Source organism: Photinus pyralis, unplaced genomic scaffold (assembly GCF_008802855.1).
Source record: "Photinus pyralis isolate 1611_PpyrPB1 unplaced genomic scaffold, Ppyr1.3 Ppyr1.4_LG2, whole genome shotgun sequence".
Taxonomy (NCBI): Eukaryota; Metazoa; Arthropoda; class Insecta; order Coleoptera; family Lampyridae; genus Photinus; species Photinus pyralis.
In genome coordinates, this window is record NW_022170403.1 from 32,453,564 (window position 1) to 32,479,504 (window position 25,941).

At 38.0% G+C, this 25,941-nt stretch overlaps 1 protein-coding gene across 3 annotated transcripts in view; it reads left to right on the plus strand.

Moving 5' to 3' along the window:
* The window catches only part of LOC116162655 (E3 ubiquitin-protein ligase HERC2-like), a 57,671-nt gene that overhangs the window by 24,531 nt on the left and 7,199 nt on the right, over window positions 1–25,941 (plus strand). For 2 of the 3 annotated variants that reach the window (XM_031476309.1, XM_031476310.1), the window contains 25 exons: window positions 208–1,016; window positions 1,064–1,708; window positions 1,756–1,948; window positions 5,220–5,542; window positions 5,592–6,246; window positions 6,292–7,010; window positions 7,061–7,264; window positions 7,313–7,502; window positions 15,044–15,289; window positions 15,336–15,517; window positions 15,566–15,763; window positions 15,810–15,990; window positions 16,037–16,251; window positions 16,299–16,460; window positions 16,504–16,734; window positions 21,092–21,334; window positions 21,387–21,542; window positions 21,587–22,024; window positions 22,069–22,212; window positions 22,259–22,414; window positions 22,460–22,613; window positions 22,660–22,818; window positions 22,867–23,034; window positions 25,318–25,566; window positions 25,613–25,836. In XM_031476309.1, the coding sequence (XP_031332169.1) occupies window positions 208–1,016; window positions 1,064–1,708; window positions 1,756–1,948; window positions 5,220–5,542; window positions 5,592–6,246; window positions 6,292–7,010; window positions 7,061–7,264; window positions 7,313–7,502; window positions 15,044–15,289; window positions 15,336–15,517; window positions 15,566–15,763; window positions 15,810–15,990; window positions 16,037–16,251; window positions 16,299–16,460; window positions 16,504–16,734; window positions 21,092–21,334; window positions 21,387–21,542; window positions 21,587–22,024; window positions 22,069–22,212; window positions 22,259–22,414; window positions 22,460–22,613; window positions 22,660–22,818; window positions 22,867–23,034; window positions 25,318–25,566; window positions 25,613–25,836 (7,244 nt within the window). Of the gene's footprint in view, window positions 1–207; window positions 1,017–1,063; window positions 1,709–1,755; window positions 1,949–5,219; window positions 5,543–5,591; window positions 6,247–6,291; window positions 7,011–7,060; window positions 7,265–7,312; window positions 7,503–15,043; window positions 15,290–15,335; window positions 15,518–15,565; window positions 15,764–15,809; window positions 15,991–16,036; window positions 16,252–16,298; window positions 16,461–16,503; window positions 16,735–21,091; window positions 21,335–21,386; window positions 21,543–21,586; window positions 22,025–22,068; window positions 22,213–22,258; window positions 22,415–22,459; window positions 22,614–22,659; window positions 23,035–25,317; window positions 25,567–25,612; window positions 25,837–25,941 lie in introns of all 3 variants that reach the window. The other variant, XM_031476308.1, reaches the window with a different exon arrangement.

Below are 25,941 nucleotides of genomic sequence, written 5' to 3' on the forward strand. Positions count from 1 at the left end.
AAACAAATCTAACGAAAGCAAAATTAAGCTGTTGATCCAGATACCCTAACAAAACTGATCACTATATTTCTTAAATAGCTGATTTTAATAAAAGTTTTGTAAAATTAAGGTCGAATATTGTCATAAATTTTTGAAGTGTAACCATTGAACAAGTGCTTCACTTTAGAACAACCTATTTGGACTATTCGGTAATTAAAAATTTTTTAGACTTAGCTCAACCCACCATCAAACTACCAAAATCGTTAGCGGAAATGATTAAGCAAGTGCATACTGCCAAATGGAATCTCATCAAAACAAGACAAGAATTAAATCGTAGTTACAAGGAAGTCTGTATTCCTGTATTAGAGAAATGCAGATTTTTGTTATATGAAGTAAAACCGACGATTAGTCCAGAAATGGAAGCATTTAAGAAAGTGAACGTCCTTTACAAAGAACCGCGAGTAAAAACATTAATCAAGAAAGTAATTAAAGATTTAAAATGCGGTCGACACACATCCGACATACAAAAACCCGAAGACATAGTCAACGCCACAATACAATCTCAAAGTATTGAAAGACACAGATCGGTGGACGATATTGTCAAAATAAAACAGGGTTCGTCCGACGGGAAAATGTCCGAGAGCAAGAGCGAAACGGATGATGTTAACAATGAAATTAAAAATGGCGGCGAGAAATCTAACGTGGAAAGTAAAACCGATTCCTACATTACAAACGCTAGCAGACATAACAACGAGCAACGAGCGCCGAATAATTGCACAAACCTCAAGACGGAATTGGAGGAGAAACTGAACTCTGAAAAGCTCGCTAACGAAATAAAAGCGGAACAGAGCGAAGAAGACAAGCAAAAAAAGATCGAATACGAGATTACTTTAAATAATTTACTGAGTAAAATCACGGAGAAAAAAATGCGAAAAGTCTGTGGGGAGAATTTGGGTTTGATTAGCTCGATTTTGGAATTTGTTACGCAAGACAACGGGTGTGATATCGACGTCTTACGTAAGGCGATGTATTGTCAGGTGAGAATTTGTCTTGGATTTCGCGAGCGACCTCTGTGTTCTTTCAGATTAAGCGCGCCAAAATTCGTATGGAAGGTTTAAATATGATTAAACATTTACTTAACGAATCCTACCTTCTTCCCTCAGTCAAGTATTGCATATTAAATGGATACTTGGGATTAACCGACGATTATAGGATTAACTTCAAAAGTTACCACTGCTTAGATAACGTGCAACTAATTACCCCGAGTTTGAAAACAGGTTTATTGTTAGCGCAAATGTCGGTGACGGAGTGGTGTATCACATCGCTTCGTGTTCAACTTATGAAAGACCTACCGGCGAGGTCGCATAAGTTAAAAATGCATAACGCAAAAGTCAACTTGAACATTGGAACTTACACGCTTCTTCGTGACATTTCAAGGGCCCGATTGCTATTAGCCCTACTGGGCATTCTGGGCTCACATCGCTACGTTGGTGTTGAATTAAGTCCCCTAATTAACAGTGGCGTTATAAGTTCAGTATTATCGTTGCTACGACAAACTGGCTACGATCAAACTATTCTAAGAAAGGCCACCGAATGTTACGTACTGTACGCCGACATGCTAGACACTTCCAAACCCAAAAAAACCATGCTCTCCGGTCCAGAACTGGCCAACCTCATGAAATTGGGCACACGTGTCGTTCGCGGCGCGGATTGGAAGTGGGGGGATCAGGTGAGCATTTTTAACTAACCTTCACCACTTTCATGTCGTTACCTTAGGACGGTTCTCCGCCAGGTGAAGGACGAATCATTGGTGAATTGGGTGAAGATGGTTGGATAAGGGTGGAATGGGCGAATGGTACTACTAATAGTTATCGAATGGGGAAGGAGGGCCGATATGATCTTGCTCTTGCCTCGCCTCCATCACCAATTTCATCGGATAATACCGAAACTGATGAACAGACAGATGGAGGTTTGTTAATTAGAAAGTTTGTTAGATATTTAATATTTTTGGGCTTGGTCCTGTTGTGCGCTGAAGAGGAAAACTCATGACTGACCCCCCCCCTCTCCCACCGACTATTAGGTTAGCCTGGTCCTTTACCTCAATGCCAAAAACTATCAATCTCCCTTGAGGTTGATCCTTCACGGCTCTTTGGAAGGGACATCAGCTGCTTACCATTGGCCAAGAATTCTGCACCTCCAGGCGCCGCTTGACCGCCACCAGGTCGTCAGGTTCCCTTGCAGAGCCTAGGCAGTGTTCGGGCACTATCTTTAAGTGTGCAGTCTCCCACAATTGTGGGAGGGTATCAACTACCTCTTTCAACCACTCAAGGGAATGGTTGTTCTCACACGATATCCTTAGGAACTCGCCCGAGTACCTCCACCCCCCGAAGGTGGGTGCTCGTGTTGCGCCTCGTAGGGCGAACAGATGCTGGTCAAGAACCTACCGTACCATAGCCGCCTGGTTCCCCGTTAGCATACCCAGAGGGTTATTGGTATCTATTTCAGTTGCCTTTCGGCAATTTGGTTGTAGCTACTGCGCGGTGCTCCACCCGCTTTTGGTTGGGGCTGTGGTCTATTCTTCATCTGCGATTGGGTTGGTGTTGAGTCATCCGACCTCTCCCTCTTTTTCTCCCCACCTACCCATTTGCCCACCTGACCGGAGTTAGCTCTAGCAGCCTGCCTCATTGTCACGGTTGGGTCCATGGAGGTGGACGGTTTTGGGGTGGGGTGGGGGAGCAGTTTGACCCATTTGGGCCATCTTGGCCATCTTTCTCCTCTTCTGCTCAGCGCCGGAGGTGCGCTTGCGTAGTTTGGTAGGTTGTTGAGGCTCAGTGACCTGTAAAATAGGTTGAGGGGTATCTTAGGACGCTCCCTCTGGTTTATTATTTTAATCAGTTCATGTCAGAAGAGTGTAACTTCATCCCTCTTGGTCCCCGCCCACCACGGAGCCCAACGATTTGCTATCAATTTTTACTCATCGATTTTACAGTAGGTACCCTAAAGTCACTAAACATAGAAAGTACCGCAATCCATTGGGCTCGTGTGTTAGAGAGAGAGAACGCATGATTTTTGCCCAAAAATGGCGGAAGTTACCAGATTCTAGTAACTTTAATGTTGGGGATTGTTCCACCTGTTTGGAGATATCTATATCACAGCCGTCTATAATTACAAGCCATGCTGAGAAGTTTGGCAACGTTGTTCGAAAGTCAATCGGTGGGCCGATATAAGTTTTAATGGCGTCTTGTTGCTCTTGAACAATTGCATTTTTCCTCTCTCCTGTGTTTCGCCTTGGTGGTTTTAATACAGAAGAAAGAATTGCGGTACTTTCTACTGTGCGATCAAAAATGAGTTGCTGTCGAGTTACCTTTGGAACTTTTGTTTACATGGGAAATCGTATTTAACTTGAACTTCCAAAGGCGACTCGACAGCATCTCATTTTTGATCGCCCGTTATATCTAGTGACTTTAAGGTACCCTAAAGTCACTAGATATAGAAAGTACCGCAATCATCCACCATTTTTGGGCAAATTTGCTGCCAACTTAAAAAAATTGACAAATAAAATCTGAATAGCTGTAATTTTTTATAACCTAACTTCATAGTACTGTCATGTTTTATAAAAATACCAGCTGACCCGACGGACGGTGTCCTCTTTCTTAGCTATGAATACCTATTCAATTCGGGCTGGAATAAATAATTACAACAAATTTGCTGTGGCTAATACAGATACCACTCGCCCCACCTGCGCATGCGCGATTCTGCCCTTTTATGTCTAAGAATATGTGTAGCAAATTTGGTTTAAATCGGTTCAACCGTTTAACAGGAAAAGAAATTTTGACACACTTGCCCCAAAAATCTCCCAATCTCCCCAAAATAAAAAAAATAAACGCACTCACTTCTAGTTGCTTTTGGAGATTCAGAGCGAGCAACTTATCTTTTTTTTTGGTGCGCCAAATGCCGTAATTTGAAAGCAATTATTGTATTTCTGGATATGAGTCAAAAAAGGTATTGAATCTGGCCCATTTCCGGAAACCAAGGAATGTAGTGGTTCTGGTGGCGGTACCAATGGCGTCAATTTCACTTGGCCACTGGCGCAACATAATCCCAGGGCTTCAGTGTTAAACTTAAAACCCTAATAGCAACGATTTACTGTAAACTGTAATCGATTGCTACGTTATAATTAAATGCAGCTCGATAGGGATTAAAGGGGACATTTCTGCGTTCATTCATATCAATTCCGTTAACTTCGTTTCGCGCTTCGCGTTGCTCGTCAGTTTGACTTACTCGTATATATTTGACTTGTAGGATTACGAATTCTGCGACTTAAGTTGGTACCATGTTGGCACGTCTAATAAGTACCATCTTGAAAAAACTAAAATTCAACTGAACATAGACATTGACTCCTTTAGTGATTCTTGTAGAACTATGTATCACGTGTTTAGTCTATCAACACTTACCAAAAATGGATATTAGGTATATCAAACTTTTAATATAAAAGGCGTGATTGCGGTGAAATATCCTCGAGACTTCTGAAAAACTCACTGAAATCTGTTTAAACTACCTATCCGATCGAATTGACAGCACACTATGATATGAATAAATTAATTTTTTGACAGATATATGCCGATCCATTGTCAATCGATGTAGCTGTTAAAACAATTGCCGTCGCATCGTCAAACGCGCGTAATTTAAATAGTCGTTAAGTTTTCTCCAATTTTCTGCGCGATTTTCTTAGTTTTTCTTTCCATAAGAACCTTTTACACAGTACTAGAAACCTTAAAAAAAAGATGAATGAAATCGGTAAAGTCGTTCTAAAGTTATTGCGTGACCAGAAGAAACAGGGGTTCATTTTTATATATATTTTATATATAGAGATATACAGATATCTCCAAACAGGTGGAACAATCCCTAACATTAAAGTTACTAGAATCTGGTAACTTCCGCCATTTTTGGGCAAAAATAATGCGTTCTCTCTCTTAACACACGAACCCAATGGATTGCGGTACTTTCTATATTTAGTGACTTTAAGGTACCCTATGCAGTAGAGCCACCTACATTGGAACGGCCGGAACTTCTACAGTTCGTGTCATTCCCATTATCAAAAAAAAAACAATTTCCAGGCTTTCTTTTGTCAATGTTTGAAAGATTTGATCTGAATTTTTGTTACTTTCTAAACTAAAGCTGATCTTTCCCATTTGTCCGCTACCGAAAGTTGAAAATACAGTTTGAACTTTTCGTTGCAGCGGCTTTTAACTTTTCCAAAGATAACGAGTTTATAATACTCTTAAGAGAAGCGAGTATTAACTTCCTGAGAGTGATTGGAGCGAGTGCCGGTTTGGCGAGGGATGATCTCCGTGCGGGAACAATTCACGGCTTAAGTAGCTTATTCTGCAATACGATCAAGTCGGGCAATCAAGACTGGTGCAATTTAAATTTAGTTCGAAGTATAGCGCAGACCCAACAGTTATGCCGGGCATTCAGTACAAAACCATGGGTCGATATGCTATTAAATTTTGTGAATCCAATTACCACTCACGGAGGAAATGAAATGAATCTACCCAAGCAGGTATTGTGTGATGTTAAATGTTTCGTGTGCAAACATTTAAACTTTGTAGATACTTTCGTTGCGGCTGTTAAAAATAGTGCTACAGTCGTGGGACATGGATAATCCAGACATACAGCCATTGCTGGAGAGATTACTGTACATCTTGGGAAAAATCTCACTGACATGCTGCTACGATATTGGCAACAAACCATTACCTGAATCAAAAAGCCTGGTACTACTAACGCAATCCCACAGCAATATTTTATCACAGGAAATAATCAACTTATTGCGCACCTTGCATGGCATTGTTGGTTGGAATCAAGTATTAAACTCGATCTTGGTGCAAAAGTTAAACATGGCGGCTTACTTTTTAAGTGACCGGTACACGGCAGTAGATAGCACCGTTTCCGACCAACAGTTTTTAGTAACCGCCTCTCTCATTGTTTTTGGGGCGTGCGATGTCCGTCCCAGAACGGGAGCAATAGTGGAGTTGGAGTTGGGTTGTGGAACAATCGCAAGAGTAACCCAAAAAGGGAAATTTTGTGTTCAAATTCATTCCACCGGCGAAATAAAAAAGATTAGTTTGTCCAATTTGAAACTTATATTTGATCCTCCGTTTAATCTGGAACGAATACCCCTAAGTGAAAATCTCATAAAAATTTGGGCGATCTTAATGCTTAATAAACCTAATGTCTCTTCCAGTTACGAACGAAAAAGCCTACACGGTATGTCATTGTGTTTACAGCATGTCACTTCAACATTATTTCCAGGTCAGGTCGATGTGGCATACTTACGAATGCAGCAAAACATATTAAACGCAATTAATGCCACGCAAATTTTACATTGCAATCAGTACAAATTACGTAAAATACTGAAGTATCAAGTCAATTCTCTCGAACAATCTCAGGAACAACAATCCATCGAAGAAGAGCTTAATCAACCTCCTGTTTTATTAATACAAAAGCTGTTATCACGGGCTATTCAACCGAGCCCTCTAAAACCTGGGTTTGGTCTACAGGAAATGCACCTGGCCGCCCTCAACTTAAGTCAATACTTGGCGACCGAATGTAACTTTGAACAGCCACTACCCGAAGTTAGCAGTGACAAAAATAATGATAAAATGATCGTAAAGCAACCAGTCGAAAAAGAGGCTAACGCCGAATTGGCTACTCCAACCAGTGAGTGTTCATTTAAATCTCTTGTAAACGAAAAGAAAAAAAAGAAGGGGGAGAATAGCCAGAGCGCGTCCAGTCCGCTTGTAACCCAAATTACCGAAATGGGTTTTAGTAAACGACGTGTAGAAAATGCGATTAAATCCATCGGGATCATTCCAGAAACGTTACTTACACCCGAATCTGTAGTTTCCTGGTTGGTTGAACATCCAGATACAACTGTTTCGGACACTGAGTCCCTAAGTTCGTATTGTGGTTCCGATAGTGAATCTACCTCTGATCAAAATGAGATGACGCCACATTCGTTGGATGAATATGTTAGTATCGTCTGAATTTTTGGAGATAATCCTTAAATTGATAATTACAGAATGGAGACAATTTAGTGTGTTCGGTCAGTTATATGCAACGTTCAGATTTTTTATCAAATGATGAGTATGCCATGTATATTCGTGACAATATAGAAGTGGGGATGTTGGTTAGATGCTGCAAGAGCTACGAGGAAGTTCACATTGGTGACATTGGGAAGGTGATAAAGATCGATCGAGAGGGGTTACACGATTTAAATGTTCAGGTGAGTATGGGGCTATAATTTTGTTTGTCAAAGTGTTTTTTATTATAGGTTAATTGGCAACATCGCGTTAGTACATATTGGGTTAGGTTTATCCATGTGGAATTACTTGGATTTCCACCGTCATTACCAGTACCCGCCAGTATTAAAGTTGGTGATAAAGTTCGTGTTAAACCAACAGTTACTACGCCACGTTATAAATGGGGATATGTTACACATGATAGTGTCGGTATTGTGACATGTAAGTATTATCACCAAAATTGCTACTGCAGTTGGTATCCAACGATGTATTGAGGTCACACAAATATGTTTTAAAATGCACTACTCTTTGCAGCATAAGGGGGCAGTTACATTGTGCTATAGGTGGTAGATTTGTATCGTTTTTGTTAATGTATATGTTGATGAATATTTTTGGAAATTCATTTATTGGATTCACACATGCAAACAGTGTAACAACACTCGTGTAAGCTCATGACTTCAGCCTTGAACAGACTACTGTCTATTGATCTTCTTAGTTGGTACACAGTTTACACTAAATACATATCGTTGCTGTGTGTTTTTTTGCAAATTGGTATGGAACATCGTTTTAACACTTCGTTTTTGTGTTGCGATTTTTCAAATTTCTCAACTAACACCTACACTTGATTCTGAAGTAGCAGAGTCAATCTAGGTTAAATAAAAATACAAAAAACTTATAGTTTTGAAATTTGGTCAAAATGGTCTTTGGACTTTCCTCTTGAACATATCCAAAAACCCCATATGTGGGAGGTGCGCAATAGGCCGCTATTTTCAATTTTAGGGTCCTACGAGGGGTAAACCGCTAGCAAACATTTGTACACCAAATACCTTTTCCTGAAAAAATTCCCTTTATTTCCTTTTTTTAATTCCTCCTAATTTTGTTATTTTCTATTTTTACTTTAATTATAGCCATGAACTCCTCAAAAAATTTTTATTTCCTATTAATACCTTAATAATGCTCTCAATTCTCCACAATTTTTTTAATTTCCTATTAATATCTACCTACATTATTGCTCTGAATTCCCCACAATTCTTACAATAGCTCTATTCTCTATAATTGGGCTACAAAGCCGGAGGACGGGTGTTCGAACCTGGGCTGAGGTAAGAATTTTTCATTTGTATCAGAGATAGGAATTTCCTTAGATCAGTTTGGAGCACTCTGTCGGCTACTCCGAATTAGGTTTTCCTGCAGTTTCCCTAATTCGTAAGGTAAATATACAGGAGTAGTATAGAACAACTTTAAAGCATTATATGGGTCACTCTGTAACTGTGCGCAAGCCTGTTGAGGGCCCGGAACAATAGACTATAGAGGGGCAATAAATAAACAAAATAGATTTAAAAAAATAGACTAATGCATACCTTTATAACTTTACTAAAATTATTTATTGAACTTATTGATTTCTCCGTACTATAAACGTTTTAAAATAAAAATTTATATTTGGTTCATAGTGGTGAAGTTTAAAAAATATTAATTCCATAAAAAAATATTAATTTATTCAGTACATAATGTTCAAGGCAAGGAATAATATGCACTTCAACATGTAGAAATATGCGCATATTATATGCACAAAAATAGTGATAATTATGCACCAAATATGCATCATGTTCTTTTAAAATGCACAATTTTTCCACAAATTTTGGTATTTAAAACAACAGGTTGCAACAACTTCATAGTATAATTTTCAAAAAAAAAATGCACAAAATATAACTAAAAACTAATTAATTTCAACTTACATTACCCTTTGATAACGAGAAGGAAAATGCTAAGTAGGTACTGCTTCGTAAAACTCCAAAGAAAAACTAATAATTACGGCAGCGATTACAAATGCAGACGTAAAAACTGCAAGCTTTTTATGCATTGAGTTAGAAAACTAATGGAGGGAATATAATGGTAGAGGGGGTAAGAATTTTTGTAGACGGAAGTTGCCACAGATAGAGGCCACTCGCGTGGATAGGTTCCCGTGAAGGTACATTTTGGCCGACATTATTTGACATATGAAAACGCGGGTCCTGTCACTGTCAGTTTTCCACCAAATTCAAATTTTATTAAATTTGCCATTTTAAAGTACCTAATAATTTCGGATCGGTTTGTGCTCTCGTTTATATAACAAGAGTAAATAATTATTTACTCTATGCTGCCGCATAGTGTTTTTATCACACGCAATTTTGTGAATTGAGAATGATTAGCTGCGTATCATGCAAAATTTCTCATAAAGGGAAGAAACAGGGCATTTCCTTTCATCGGTAAGACATGTCATCTATCATGTTGTAGGCGAGGTTGTAGGTACCTAGTTTATGTTTCTTAGTTTTCCAAACGAACCAGTACTTCGAGCAAAATGATTACCTAACATTTGTAAATATATCTCAAGAACAGCTCTCGAAATTTACTTTTGTGCTCACAACGCTTCATTGACTGTGATTTCGACCAAAGGTTGCACGGAAAATGTTCATCAAAGATCTCGTCAAATATGCAGTAAGTACTATCAAAACTTGTAATGAACCTGAGACCAACCAATCAATTGTAGCTATTGATCAACACAGTGAATTTAATGGGAGTTGTCAAGTTGTAGTGGCTATAGTAAACTGGCCTTAATTATACTAATGGAACACATCGATGTATATTTAGATTTGTAATCAATGATTATATTAAATCTGCATACTTTCCCATCCTTGTCTATTTTGTTTACTTTACCACGAGCACGAGCATATATTTTACTCCTTCTATACGTTTTTTTTTGTTATTATTCCTATTAGTGGAAAGAAAATTATATCTCTACGCCACTGAAGTGAGACGCTAATGATAACGGAAGTGGTGTGGTCTCGGGTGTGGTACTTTAATCACAGTTAGAGGCCACGTTTGGTTCCCGTGGTCTACGTCTGGCCAAGCATTTGATTCCCTCCATTACTTTTCTAACTCAATGTTTTTATGCAATCATCGGAATTTATGACTCACTAAGATACACAAAACCTGTGGCGTCGACTTATGAACAGGAAAGCGCAAAAGTATCTTGCTTTGCAATTTTATAATTGGCCAGAGACAAAAATTCTTTAGAAATAACTACACACGGACTTTGAATATAAAATTAGGGGATCAAAAATGCTTGAATATGCTCTTGATAATATTTTACGCACAAGGGCACTGAAATATGCAAAATATGCAAACATTAATTGGGTTATTTGAACTCTATTAAAGTTGATCAGCCCAGATCCAAAAGCACACACATGGCATATTATTAATTTAAAACATGCATTTGCATAAAATCACTGCGTTGATAATGTTATTACCAAAACAAGCAAAAAATACTTAATCCAAGACAGAGTGATAAAAAAATTTAAACACAAACAAGCATCTTTAATAAAATCTTATACCAAATATTATACCGGCACGTCACAGTTTACAGCTAGTATGCACCGAGGTATGCACTATACGAGTCACTGACGTAAAACGATGCGTCATTTTAATTCTGATGTATATTAGCGCATGCGCAAACTTATTTATTTCTTCCTTTTCCTTTTAATTCCCTACTAATACCTCATAATACCTTCAATTTCCTCGGTAATTCTCAAAATAGCTATTAATTCCTTTTAATACCTTTGAAATACCCTAATTCTCTCTTAATTCCCCCCAAATTGTACACTATTTCCTCCAGCGGTTTACCCCTCGGGGTCCTATAAATAAATAGAATAAATTTGAAATCGAAAAATGGCACATGAGTAAACATCTAAGGCATTATTGTTTATATTATGAAGATGAAAGCCAGGAAATTTAGTTGATGTACATTAACGTAAGTAACGCCAAAAGGTGCCGTACTCTCGCAAAAGCAATCATCTAGGGTAAAAAGAGTACGACGGAGAAAAACCTTGACATTTGATTAATACAGTCCAAAAGTTGGCTAAATAATTTGTCGAATTATTAAGTTTAAGCAGTGGTTAACACAGATAGTAAATGCATATACACAAAGTTGGTTACACTCAAGGTAAAAAACAAATATTGGGAACAATGGGTCAGGTAAGCAGGTACCTAAATTCTGAGAAAGGGTGATGGGCACAGGATGTGTTTGGTGCAATAAAGTTTTTTTTGTAAATAATGTGGAAATTAGCATATCGCATGTCATTTATCTCACATAGATTCAAAACCAAAGAGTTTTGATTAGCATAATCTCGTCCTCGACATATGTAACTCGCCGCTCGTTCGGGGTTTTGCGCCTACAGTTGAATTTCGAACACAATCACAGAATTAGGTGTCCTAACTCATTCGATTACAGTTTTTGCCACCCCCATATGACCGCTTCATTCACAGAGAGACTGTTATCTACAAACAACAAGTCAGTACACACACAAACAACTTGATAATTTCCACATATCAAAAGAAGGATCAAATTTATATGAATGTTACTTCTGGGACAAACATCAATAAATTAAAATTTACATCAAACATGATGTGCACAATAGCAATTAGGCATAACACAAAAGCATAATAAAATACGAACAAGAGAACACACAAAACAAAAGGTGAAAAACTCCAAACAAATGAATCAAAACTTGTTTGCATTAATGAAATTGCACACATTTTGGTATGTTACGACTCAAAATACCTGTAGGCAAAACACAAAACACAACTTGCTTCCGCGAAACACAAAATCAAGATTCTTCTTTTACGAATAAAAAGTTGAAATCAGGAATTTTTTGCCATTTTTTTCTTCACATATGCTTAACACATCTCTTTTCCTTTTCATCTCGTTTGAAAAATGCAGTTGTGAACCGCTTTCTGTTTGTCTAATAAAATAAACACTACAGGGTAGGGGTACTCGCGGTATATACAGGGTAGGATCCTCAGAAAGTATTTAAATACTAGGTACTTCTAAAAGTATTTGCACTTTCAAATACAAATACTATATTTAAATACTGTTCAGTACTATCACGGCTTCCTATAATTACCAGGCTAAATTGTATGAAATTTGACAACACTGTTTCGTTGGCCTATGATTTTATGTCAGTGTCAGTGGAAATTTTTGTAATGTGAGTCTAATGGTTTTAAAATTAATTTTAAATGTCTCCCAAATGTTGTGTGCCCAGTTGCAATAGCACTTATGCTAGTAACATGAAAGAAAATGGTTATGTGACTGTAATTAAGCTTCCGAAGGACCAGGAAAGCACAAGTTCAACTCGGACCGATTCCTTAGAAAGAAGACAGAAGATTGCAGAATAATCCAAAGAAAAAAAGGATATAAAAAGATTTTATAAAAGTCATCCAAGATGGAAAATGGGTGCAGAAACTAATAGTGTTTGTTTTATATTTTAAGTTTTGAAAAGTTGTGCAGAGTTTCATCAAGTGTAACAGTTGATGCAGAATTGAAGGTTTGGATAATGTTTGAACAATTATACCATGGACTATTATACGCTTACAGAGTCACAGTTGTCTTGGGTAATTCAAAACCAAAAGTTAAATCGGTGGTCTCAGAGAATATATTAGGTAACTAGGTACGTAGATTTTCACGATTTGCATCTACTTTCTCGCTAAAAGATTATGAAATTATGATAATAAGTGATATATCTCATTTTGTGAGTGATGCAAGAAATATACTTTTGGAAAATTTAGCTGAAACCAATCGATTTCTTGTTGGAACAATTAAAACTGGTATAACTACACTTAAACGTAAAAATTATTAGCAAACACAATTTTAAATGCATTTCTTTTGTATCAGCAGTCTTCATCGTACTATAATATTGTCAGAAATAATCTGTTAACTTTACCACTTTTGAAAATGTTATATTATAAATAAAAAATAAACAATATCCTACATTGGTTTCTTAATAATTCAGTAACATAACAGTGGAGATGGTAGGCCAACTGTTTGGTATTGATGCGGCGTTGCCAGCTCTTACAGCGGAGCCTGATAATTATAGGAAGCCGTGGTACTATGCGATCAAAAATGAGTTGCTGTCAAGTCACCTTTGGAATTTTTGTTTACATGGGGAAATCGTATTTCATTTGAACTTCCAAAGGCGACTCGACAGCAACTCATTTTTGATCGCCCATTATAATTAAATACCAAAAGTATTAAAAAACTCGAAATACTTCTCAGCTCTGCTTCACACCAGCATTCACTCTTCTCTCCCCACCCATGTCAACCTCCCTATCACAAACAAAGCACTTCTTACTTGTCTCTTCCATTTTCACTAAAATAAATCTATCAGAAAATAAAATAATGGTTCATCATAGTGGAACTCATCGGCTCACACAAACCGCTAATACCAATTAAATGCAATACTGTGCATTCAATCAAATTTTCTGCCTCTGAAATCTTGTTATACTATTTTTTTGTATAGGAAATTGAATGAGCTTTCATTTGGTAAACATAAGTGGATATTAAAAAGTTGATAGTTTTCGACATATTGAGGAAAAACCAAAAAAGGGACCTAACATTCAAAATGGCGGCCTGTTGCGCACCCCAGAATATGGGTTTTTTTGATATGTTCAAGAGGAAGGTCCAAAGAACATTTTGGCCAAATTTCAAAACGAAGTTTTTTTAATTTTTACTGATTTGGCGACTTTGGTTATACGATTTAAAAGGAGTTGCTGCCTTTGGAATTTTTGTTTACATGGGAAATCATATTTAACTTGAACTTCCAAAGGCGACTCGACGTCAATCCCTTTTTTATCGCCCGTTAGATTGACTGGACTACAGAGCATCCTCACCAATTGCTCAAACTACAATAAAAAAAACAATTATTTACTGTGAGCGCTACGCTCACCCCATGGATAATGAAGGATTAAACCCACAGAAATTAGAGACATGCTGTTGTGAGGTTTTTTGTGGGTAATGTAGTTTTCTACAATTTATCTTCTATACATTTTTCCTATTTATTTAAATTTAATTAAAAACCACTAGTCGAAGAGTGATAGACTGCACAAGTGCACACGAGTAATATACAAATGCTTATACGCAGATGGAGCTCATTTGAGTATTTTTTTTTAGCAAGAACCGTACAGGAGTTGATTACTTTGGCTGTTGTTACTTGTGCATGTTGAACATTTTTTAGTTTCTTTTGAAAACTCAAGTTTTGAGCGCGAACTTTGAATCTTGAAATCGCTATCAGGATCATTTTGCTCTGGATCAGATTGATTTTGTTGTTTTTCATTAATTACTGTATCATCGCTTTGGCAATTAATTCCTGGAGGTCCTGTTTTTAGCACATTTTTGAAAAAAATACGCTATTCGTTATGGATAGCTGGCTGTCCGGCTGAGATCTCAGCAATTACAATAGGTAAAGACTTCAAATTTTCACTAAAAGCTTTCTGCTATAGTGTAGATGTGCAGGTTCTAGACTAGTATATTTTGTGTTAAACTATTTGCTAATAAAATACTGATCTGTATTACCAAAAAAGCGCTGTCATCATGCATATGCTAATTTACAACTTGTTTCACTTATACGTGTAGCTTTCCGTTTCTGAGACGTATACAGACATTGGTAGTTTTTCAGCCTTTCATTTCTCACTTCCACCCATATAAAATAACAAGAGATTTCGTCCCCTTAGGTCGTCGTGCGAGTCTGAACAATAATTTTTCTATTCTACGTTCAATTTAAGACCCCATTTGACGTGAGGACGTGATAATTTCAGTTGATACACAATTAATTGCACTCTAGTAAACGGTAACGCATAAAAACTGGCTGCTACAATTAAAGCATAACTTATCAATTTTTCAAAATTCTGTTCTTTGAAATATGTTGCAACAGAGGGGTAAAATTTGATTATTTTAGCGATTTCACCCAACGGGCATGACGTTACAGTCGATTTCCCAAAGCAGTTAAACTGGACGGGATTAATCTCTGAAATGGAAATTGTACCGTGCACTCACGAAGGCGTTATTTGTAACGGTTGCGGTTTAACGCCAATCAAAGGTGTACGTTTTAAATGTAAAGTGTGCAATAACTTCGACTTCTGTGAGAACTGCTTTTATACGAAGAAGAATCACAGGCACTCCTTTAATAGAATTTTGGAGCCTGGTAAGCAAGTAAAGCGCAAAGGTAGTGAGTGATTGTTGCATTTCAGATGCACCTCACGTTTACGCGGGGAAGCCCGGACGATACTTTCGTAACGATTGCCTAGAAGCTCAAAGTTTAATTACGGAATGGAGCAGGTGTGTACGCAATATAACTGTTTCGTCACGTGAGCACACCGCACGCTTTGATATACCAGATGGTTTATGGCAAAGTTGCGGTACGCAAGGCAAGGTAATTGAAATTTGTTTGTTTTTGTAATCCGTTCACTCCACTTTGTAGCATTGGATTCGCTTGGATATGTATTCTGATGTTGTAATCAAGAGCTTGAAGCTGATTGTTGATCCTAGCGACAACAGTTACATGCCATCGGTTATCGTCGTTAGTGGTGGTAGTGCTGTAAGTTCTCTGTCTGAAATCACAGTTGTGAATGTGAAAGCTACAGACAGTACTGTAACATTATTGACTGATGTTGATCAGGTGAGCCGTGGTTGTATTTGCAATCAGTGATTTAGTTGAATTTCAGCATTATCCTCTAATTGAAATTGCAATTATAAAATGTCGAAATGGCGGTATCGACTGTAAAATTCACGGATTGTCAATTACCGGCATGAAAACGCAAAGCCACAATACACTGAAAGCTTCAGTCTCCTTCTTAGCAAATGATTGGGACTTGAATTATGAGCAAACCGGGGTTCCATACATCGGTAATGGTAGTTGCTTGTAAATTATTACTGATGTCCTACGTTTAAGCTCAAGAGGAACGTTCCGCCAAAGGTCTAGAATACACCAAATCGACGTCAACATGTCGCGTTTTTGTATGGGGCTTAAACGATAAGGATCAGCTCGGAGGAATGAAAGGTTCCAAAGTGAAGCTTCCCGTACAGTCTGATTTTTTAAGTCAACTACGACCAATTCATATCGCAGGGGGATCAAAATCTTTATTTATTGTGTCACAGGATGGGAAGGTAATCTTCGGGCATAGTTCCATGAGACTTAACAGTCCAAATTTCAGTTATACGCTTGTGGGGAAGGTACAAATGGAAGACTGGGTTTAGGACATAATAACAACGTGTGTTTCCCGAGACAAATTCCGTTTCTTAGTCAATATGTGATTAAAAAAGTCGCCGTGCATTCGGGAGGAAAACACGCGCTTGGTCTCACACTCGATGGAAAGGTTTGTAGAACTGTTAACGATGTACTTTAATGTGAGAGGTTAGGTATTTTCGTGGGGCGAAGGAGACGATGGAAAGTTGGGCCATGGAAATCGTTTAAATCTGGACAAACCCAAGATTATAGACGCTTTGAGAAGTAAGCGAGTGAGAGATATCGCTTGCGGCAGTAGTCATTCTGCGGCCCTAACGAGTAGTGGGGAGTTATATACGTGGGGACTTGGAGAATATGGTCGATTGGGCCATGGTGATAATATAACACAACTGAAACCGAAACAGGTGGGATTGACTTACAACTATAAAATATAGGAAGAAGGATAACTGTGATCAACATATTCAAAATTAACTTTTTTTAATCGAGTTGCTGGAAATTTTTTATACGCTACCTCTACCTGGCACGCTTTTACTATCTTATTTGGTCCCATACTTATCTCGTAAGGGGAGATCGGGGCAGATGAGGACATTGATTTTAGGGATACCACATCCATCTTAATAAAAACCTTCCAGGACCTCACACAAATGTAGTGACTGTACGTGTGCTCTCACACTCAAGGTTAAACAATACTAAAATACAAAATCATTTCTTCAAAGAAATCATTCTTAAGGGAGTACACCTCGGAGTACACTCTAAGAATAGAAAAATCTGGTACTAAGTGTGGGGTTTGGAACGATAAGCCAGCAAATACCAGAATTTTGTCTCTAATGCAGGACGGATCCAAAATCGTTTTTGGACAATTTCAAAAACAATTTTCTCCCACAAAGGGTTGGCTATCCTAAGTGGTTATACTAGGGTGACTGACTTCTCTCGAAAAATATAACACACCCAGGGATAATATTCAAAAAATTACAAAAAATCTTTTTTGAATCAATATTAAATTTTGTCAGTGTTATATTTTTTCATTAGGATAGGTATTAAATTTATAAGTTTTGTTTGTTCTGTCAAGGTTGAAGTGGTAGAACAGGATACGAAGATTTCTCTTTGTATATCTGAACTTCGCCTTGTGATTCTTCTGTCTTTTTTGACTTCAAATTTGTTTTTTCCATGTCATTACGTTTATAGGAGAAGAATAAAGATTATTATTATTATTATATTTTTGAAGAGAGATTTTAATATGCTTATCTTTTTAGATTAAGATATACAGGGTGTCCATTTTAAAAAAATGAGGTTAGGTCCAATAACCTTTTTTACCTGACCTCATACAGTTACAGTAGGCGCTCGACAGTCCAGCACACCCAGTAGTTGAACATTTAGCTCTTACGGTCAACAATGATGCCAAATGTGATTAGAATATGATTTGTAGAAAATGGGCCGCCCAGTCTGATAAAATTTTTCATATTAGCATTTTAGGCCAGTCAAATTAGGAAAAATAGCGGAAATAATTGAAAGAAAGGTGAAAATTGGTATAGAGGTACATTAGGGCTTGTATTCGAACATACTAAAAGTCGGGACCAAAACTCAAATGGCTCGAGCCGCCATCTTGGAAAAAAGGTGCTCCAAATCACTTTTTCGCTGATATCTCAGTAACCGTGCATTCTAGCAAGGAAAGTTTTATATGAAAAAAGAAAGATAATAAAATGTTGTATAAAAAAGATGGTACGCACTTTTTTTGTATTTTCGTTATTTACGTCGATATTCCACATTGAATATAGAGTATAATCTTTTTTTCGGATGTAGGTGCATTACTTTCAGCGCTCGCGTGCTTTAAACATATGTTTAAAAAATTGGCTGACGTTAAGGCCTGTTGACCACCTAAGAGAAGAAAATAATAATATACCTATTTATTTTTCTACTATATAGCCGAATACAAAAGATACCAACATAAGGAAACTAAGAAAAATAAATATTGGCAAAATCCGAAGTCGTTTGAACTACTTGTAATGGATATGGGGCTATTACAAAAAAAAATATAAATCAAACTTGACTTCATTTCATAAAAAAAATACTAAAAATAATAAACTAAACTAAACAATTCGCGAAATAGTACATAGCGCTGTTCCAGTAACCACACCTGAACTTTTTTCGTGAAAGCGGGATAGGTTATCTTTCTCATTTCGCGCGGTAGAATGGAATAAAGCCTTGGAGCAATGTACTGAACACATCGTTTACCGATTGTTTTTTCAGATCTTGGAAAAAGTATATGGTCTTCCTGGCATATATAATGAGAGTGCATGTTGGGCAGTCATTTTGGATGTTTTTATGAACTGGAGGATTTTGTTACAGTAAAGTTGGCGTAAATTCATTACATTTGATTCCTTATACAGGGTGGTGCCTAGCGCAACGCAGCACAGGGATGTGAAGGGCAATTTCTTTATAGTCAATTACTAGCTCCCCTAATTATTTTAGAGCAAAAGTCTAAAGAAGTTTTTTTAGAGAAAAAAATACTGTATCTGTTCATATGATTACTTACAATTTTCCGTTTTTCAAAACCGTAGAAATTAACAAAATAAAAAGGTTCATTTTTCAATAAAATAGATATGCCTTGGAATTACCTAAGGCGCTGGTTTCTCTGGCTCGCTAAACGCGACGGGCGACGGGTGGTGACGTCAAGACCCGCGGCCGAGGGCGGCTGCATGGTCTCTCTCACACAAGGGCATCGCCCATGTCAATATAATAATACTGAATGACGCGGACGGCGGGTGACATTCGGCGATTGGAATAAACGCTTCCCGCTACGGTTTAGAGAGCCCACATGCATGCGTTTCCCTATAAACAATTTGACAGTCGCCCGCGACGTGTGCGCGCCCGTCGTCAGTCGCGGGCGGCGTGTATTCTGAGAGACCAGCGCCTAAAAAATCAGCGATCACGTTTCATTATTTGCCTTTGACGTTTATTAAATTTATACTTGTTTATAAATTAGTTAATCATAAAATTGTTTATCATGTATTTAACTGATGAGAAATGTTAAAGTTAAAGTTGTTTTATGCTGGAAATAATGCCCGCCAAGTAACGTGTGTATTTAGTGTTAAGTAACCCAATTGGCCGATTCCAAGCAGTAGGTACAAGATTACAGAATTAAATATAAAAATCGTTGGACGTCAAACAACGATAACTTAGATGCGATGCGCTTGTAGTTTGTTAAAAGATTCCCAAGCATCACTGATTTATAAAAATGTAATTTTTTATTTTGCCGATTTCTACGATTTTGAAAAACGGAAAATTATAAGTATATAGTATAGTATGAACAGATGCAGTATTTTTTTCTCTAAAAAACTTCTTTAGACTTTTGCTCTAAAATAATTAGGGGAGCTAGTAATTGACTATACCTACAGAAATTACCATTGACATCCCTGTGCTGCGTCGTGCTAGGCACCACCCTGTATAAGGATTCACTAGCATAAAATACCCCCAGCCAACAATTCTATACATTAACAGTGATTGTATTAATGAGAAATACAAAACACACATCTGTTGAGTGAGTACGATATGTCGTAAGTGTTTAATTTTAGATAAAACTGCCCTTCTCTTCACTGGTCAACAGGCCCTAAAATGTCAACTAGATCAATTTTTTAAACATATTCATGTTTAAAGTACGCGAGCGCTGAAAGTAATGCACCTATATCTGAAAAAAGATTATGCTCTATATTCAATGTGGAATATCGACGTAAATATCAAAAATACAAAAAAGTGCATACCATCTTTTGTATACAAAATTTTATTATCTTTCTTTTTTTATATGAAACTACTTGCTAGAATGCACGATTATCGAGATATCAGCAAAAAAGTCATTTGGAGTACCTTTTTTCCAAGATGGCGGTTCAAGCTCTAGGAGTTTCGCCCCCGACTTTTAGTATGTTCGAATACAAGCCCTAATGTACCTCTATACCAATTTTCAGCTTTCTTTCAATTACTTCCGCTATTCGTGGAAATTTGATCTAATTTGACTGTACTATTTCTACATTTCACCAGACTAATGATGATCGTTGATGTATGGCGGCGGGCCTGCTATTTCTATATGTATATGTACTTTGTAGTTTATAAAAGATGAATGTGTGTCTATCTGTATGTCTTCCTTTCCATTCATCCAATTGAATTGAAACTTTGCAATGGTTGTATGTATGCCCACAAAGGTTTCTGATGTACTAAAACACTTCCTGAAATTCCCATGGGAACGGGAACTGAAAAAAACGGGGTTTTACGTTTTACAGTGGAAACTGCGGGAAATAGAGTTGACATTTAGAAGGCGTTTAGATATACTCAAAACACTTTCTGAAATGGTCACAGAAACGGGAAAAAATAGTATGAAATAACAATAGTTTTAATACCGAATATGGAATTATAATATAAAGGGTATCCCAAAATGCACACTAGAAGTAAATTTAGTACAAAACACAGGTTTTTACTTAATACATTTTTGTTGTCTGATCTGTAATTGCCTCTAGAGAAGACGGCGGAAAAAAAGTACTCTTTTACTGTAGGAAAATATGATAGAATTTATTTCTCACACATACTATCTTATTTGGTCCCATAGTTACCTCGTATGTCAGTCCAATATTCAGTGAGTACCAAGAGATGTGTTATACTTAAAAAAAGCACTTAAATGTATCTTTTGAAATACAAAGCATAATATTACAGTTGACCACCTTCCTATATTTAAATTCAAAGCTTCTAACTAAATATTGATATTGCCGATTGAAGGTTAAAGCACTTATTGGTCATCGTATTATACAAGTGGCGTGTGGTAGCCGCGATGCCCAAACACTAGCGCTTTCGGATGAAGGTTTGGTTTTCTCATGGGGTGATGGCGATTTTGGCAAATTAGGGCGCGGAGGTTCTGAAGGATGCAGCATTCCGCATAACATTGAGCGATTAAATTCGTTGGGTGTAATTCAAGTTGAGTGTGGTGCTCAATTTTCACTTGCACTTACTAAACACGGCGAAGTAAGAATGAAGGTACTTGCCTGGCTTAATGTTACTGCGTTGATATTTATAGGTTTGGACATGGGGAAAGGGTGACTATTTTAGATTGGGTCACGGGTCTGATCAACATATTCGTAAGCCGACAATGATTGAAAGTTTACGCGATAAAAAAATCGAACAAATCGCTGTCGGCGCTCTTCATTGTTTGGGTGTCACCGATACTGGACAGGTATTCCTTTGATTCTGTCGCGTTAATTTATTAATGTTGTTCAGGTGTATGCGTGGGGTGATAATGATCACGGGCAACAAGGTAACGGGACAACAATAGTGAACCGTAAGCCCGCACTAGTACATGGTTTGGAGGATGTCTTTATAAATCGGGTTGCATGCGGAAGTTCACACTCAGTGGCTTGGGTGCTCCAAAATGCGCCGGTTGTTTCTAAGCACGAGCCCGTTATTTTTCCTGTGGCCAAAGATCCACTTGGGTCTTCCATTCTAGGCCTATATGATAATGAAAAGCCATCAAAGGAGGATTCCAACATAAAAGATGGACCATCTCTAAGCAACATTGTCATGTCACTGGATAGCAGTACATCAAAACAACAGGCATTACAACACATCTTGAATGCAATGCATATCCAACAACTGCGACAAAGCATCATAAGAGCCCTGTGTAGCCACACCAACTTCACACTCACAACTGCAAACAAAGTGAGTGCATGTTCGGATACTTTGTGAATATCATTGACTTGTAGGCAAGTACTGGAAGTTCAGACACACCGCCCGACAGTATTATGAACTCTTCCAATACGACATATGTACCTCGACCAAAGGATGTGGAATTGATTTGCGGTGCAGGTGAAGCCCCAGTGTCGCTTGCCGATATAGGTGATATTAATGTATGTATAAATGCGCACATCACATGCATCTAACAATGAAGTTTAGAGTCACCAAACAACTCCGGAAAGTGATGAAAACCCGTTAGCATTGCTACAGTCGATGACTGCTAGTAGTTGTTCCGCTAGTCTGTCTTCTAAGCAATCCAGAATGTCCACCAGCGCCATGTCGGTAATTGCCGCCACTCTTACTTCACATACAGAGGTATAAAATGCAATTTATTCGTGATGAATAAATATTTCCTTTTAGGTTGTTGGGGATGGAGCCATAGGAGGTTTGGACGAGTTTACTTCGTTACTTACTGAAAGCGACGCTCGCCTTCTTGTCGATCTGCTGAAACTTGCAGTTGCAAATCGCATTGAGGATTCGGAAGCGAAACAAATTATATCCTCAGTTCTAATAAGTATGAATTTTTTAAAAAGGAGTACGTTTCAAGCAACATTTTTTAGCAATGGGCTGTGCAACTCCTAGCATTGGATCAATGCTGCTAGAAATTTGCGTGACCGAACTAGAAGACACCGCCAATAACACTCACACTTTATCATTGATTCCCCATCCGGTCGTGCAGGAGTCAAGTCATCCCTACGTTGACGATGTTACACTTAGAGGTCCAAAAGTGTGCGAATTTTTCAAGCGATTGCAATCTTTTATTTTAGGCCATGTCCGTTTACCCGGCGCCGACGCTTTGAGAGTCGAGTTCGACCAAAGGTGTTCGACTGAAAGAAGACACGATCCGCTTCAAATTACAGATAGTACTGGAAGGGTGGTTGCAACGCGTTCAGGTCGGGACTGGGCGGATTGGTCTTCCGAACTACGTCTTCCTGGTAACTTTTATGTTTTATGTATTCTGGTTTGAAACTTAGCTTCCACATCAAAGTTTCAGACTTGGCTTGTATGTTTCTGGTCGTGCTAAATGTAGTGCTTAAACGGCCAGATTCATACTTAAGTAGGTATCAGTTTCATGGCGTCTAACAAAGTTTACCGTCAGTCAAGTTCCACGCCTCAGTTGCACTATCAATTTAATGTCACTGATCATGCGTTGGCTGTATAATATTCAAATTGTTTTAGGGCCAGTTTTATAAAAGTCGGTTGTGGTTGGGCTGAGGTTCAACGCGATTTTTGTGCTTTATAAACGTCGCGCGAGCTTCCAACTATGGGTGGACCTACAGTGACTTTATAGAGACAGTGGCGACAACAGGGTATCTCGTTTTTGATTGGTCGTTGGTTCCGGTCGCCATATTGGAGCTAAATTCCAAACTGGCCAATAGGAAGCCTCTAAAACGACGCGGTACACTCCGTGCTAGAATTATTAATTATACTTAAAGCCACTAGATATAGAAAGTACCGCAATCATCCGCCATTTTTGGGCAAATTTGCTGCCAACAAAAATTGACAAATAAAATCTGAATAGCTGTCATTTTTTATAACCTAACTTCATAGTACTGTCATGTTTTATAAAACTATATACAGATATCTCCAAACATATTTATTTATATCGGGTGATCAAAAATGAGTGACTATCAAGTTGCCTTTGGAAGTTCAAGTTAAGTACGATTTCCCATGTAAACAAAAATTCCAAAGGTGACTCGACGGTCACTCATTTTTGATCGCTATGTATATTTAGTGACTTTAATTATACTGTTTTGACAGTGTCACCTGTGATTGTCACGGCTTCACGTTACTAGTTGACACTTTGGTTTTTGTATGACTTTCACTTACAAATGGAAAAGTATCAAATTTGACAGAAATAATGGTAAAGCGAAAGTGGGCGGTCATTATTAATCAATTTTACGTTTTCCGTCTCTCTCTCTCTCTAATGAGTTTAGATAGAAAACTGGTTAGAGAAGCAGCTTATCCGAAACTTGGCAGCCAATTCAATTATGGTTATGGATAACGCAATTGTGATCATAAATACGCTTGAATTGGTGTAATGTTTAACATTGATGATTGCTGAAGCACAAGAAATATTGATCTCTTGTACTCTGTGGCCTAGATCAATGTGTTTTGTCTTCCATTTAAGGAAATAAAGTAATACTTTTTATCCCGGAAGGAGAAACACGCGAAAAGGGACAAGAAGTGACAGAACACACTGAAATGTCAAACATAATTTAATGATTAATGATTACCTTTATACAAAGCCTTTATTTTATATGTACATTTTGGATATTGCACCATATTTTATACTTAGGTATTATACCATTATCCATATATCTTTTTGAATTTGAGAAGCATCAGTGGTTTCCCCGTAGGTTGTTCTGCAAAGTTTTAAACGATTGTTTCTGAACCAGAATCTTTAAATTATTCTACAGTTACAACTTGACATGACAAGGTATATTGATCCTACAATCAAACAAATTTTTAGCTCCAATATGACGGATTATGATAAGTTGTGGCCACTGTCCTTATAAAGTCACTGTAGGTGGACCAGTTTTCGCGTCGACCCGAGGTTGGCGAGCGGTTGAAATCTCCCACCCGTGGTTGTGCCTCAACTGGTGCGTCGTGTTTCGGTTTTATAGGTTAGAGTTCGATCACAGAGTGTTGGCAAGTGTTCAGTGCCGTAAACTATTATTATTATTATTCAACCCAGGGGAGGACGATTTTTGAGAGACGACAGCAACTCGTCAGAAGACGGGGACGCAAGGGAAAGAGTGCTTAGAAATTTTCGCTCGCGCGTGAATCATTACAACCGGTGGGATGATGACGAGTGTCGCCAATTTCTGAGGCAGTACTGCCACTAGTAGGAAACAAATCTCAACTATGGGTCGGCCAACCACTCTAAAAGTGTTTATAAAACGTAAGAGAACTCAACCACGGGTTCAAATTCCACCCGAGGTTGGCCAACCACGGGTTCAACCAGATTTTCATAAAACCGACCCATAGTGTTGGTTAGAAATACAAGGTGCTAAGGCCATCTCTAATAATTTTTCTTGCTTAGGGGATTATTACCTCAGGTGCAATTTTTTAATTTGCAAGGTTTTCTTTTCTCTTAGACCATAAAAGTAATTGCATAACCTTGGTGGGAGATTCCAATTTTGTCCGAATTTTTAATTTTTTAAAATGCACTGTGACCTATATTATTAACATAATAATATTATGTGCATAATTAGGAGACGAGTTGCACTGGTCGTTTACTAGTGACAGTTCGGTGAACGGATGGGGTTGGAAATTCACAGTCTATCCTGTGATGTCGAACCAAAGCCCAAAAGAATTGGGATCTGACCGCGCCGTACTCAGTCAGCCATCTATGGACATGGTTATTTGCCTCTTGGACTCCCAACTGTATACTTCGGCTGATAGTGCTTTAATGTCACGGTTGGCAGCTGCTCTTGCCACTTGTTCACAAATAAGCTTCCTAAGTATGTCACTAGTCCTTTTAATGGTTTAGTAACGAAAGAAATTTAGCATCATCGCAAAGAATGTGGTCTCTGCAACGGCTCCACTGGTTATTGACACCCGGACACGATAAAAAATCCGGAATAGGCTTTCATTTGCAGCAACTACGTGCGCCTGATGGTGCACTACGAAACTTACTCGAAGAATTACCACAAGCATTATTACGGCAGTATGAATATGAGGAGGTTTCAGTACGTGCAGGATTGCATCTCATGCATTCGGATTTTTTTAAGGTAACCTCTCAGTTAATTTGTTGGATCACTTTTTTTTCGATTTTTGAGGGTCACTCTGTTTATGATTGATTATCAATTTCGGGGGCACAGTCACCTGGCCGTGTC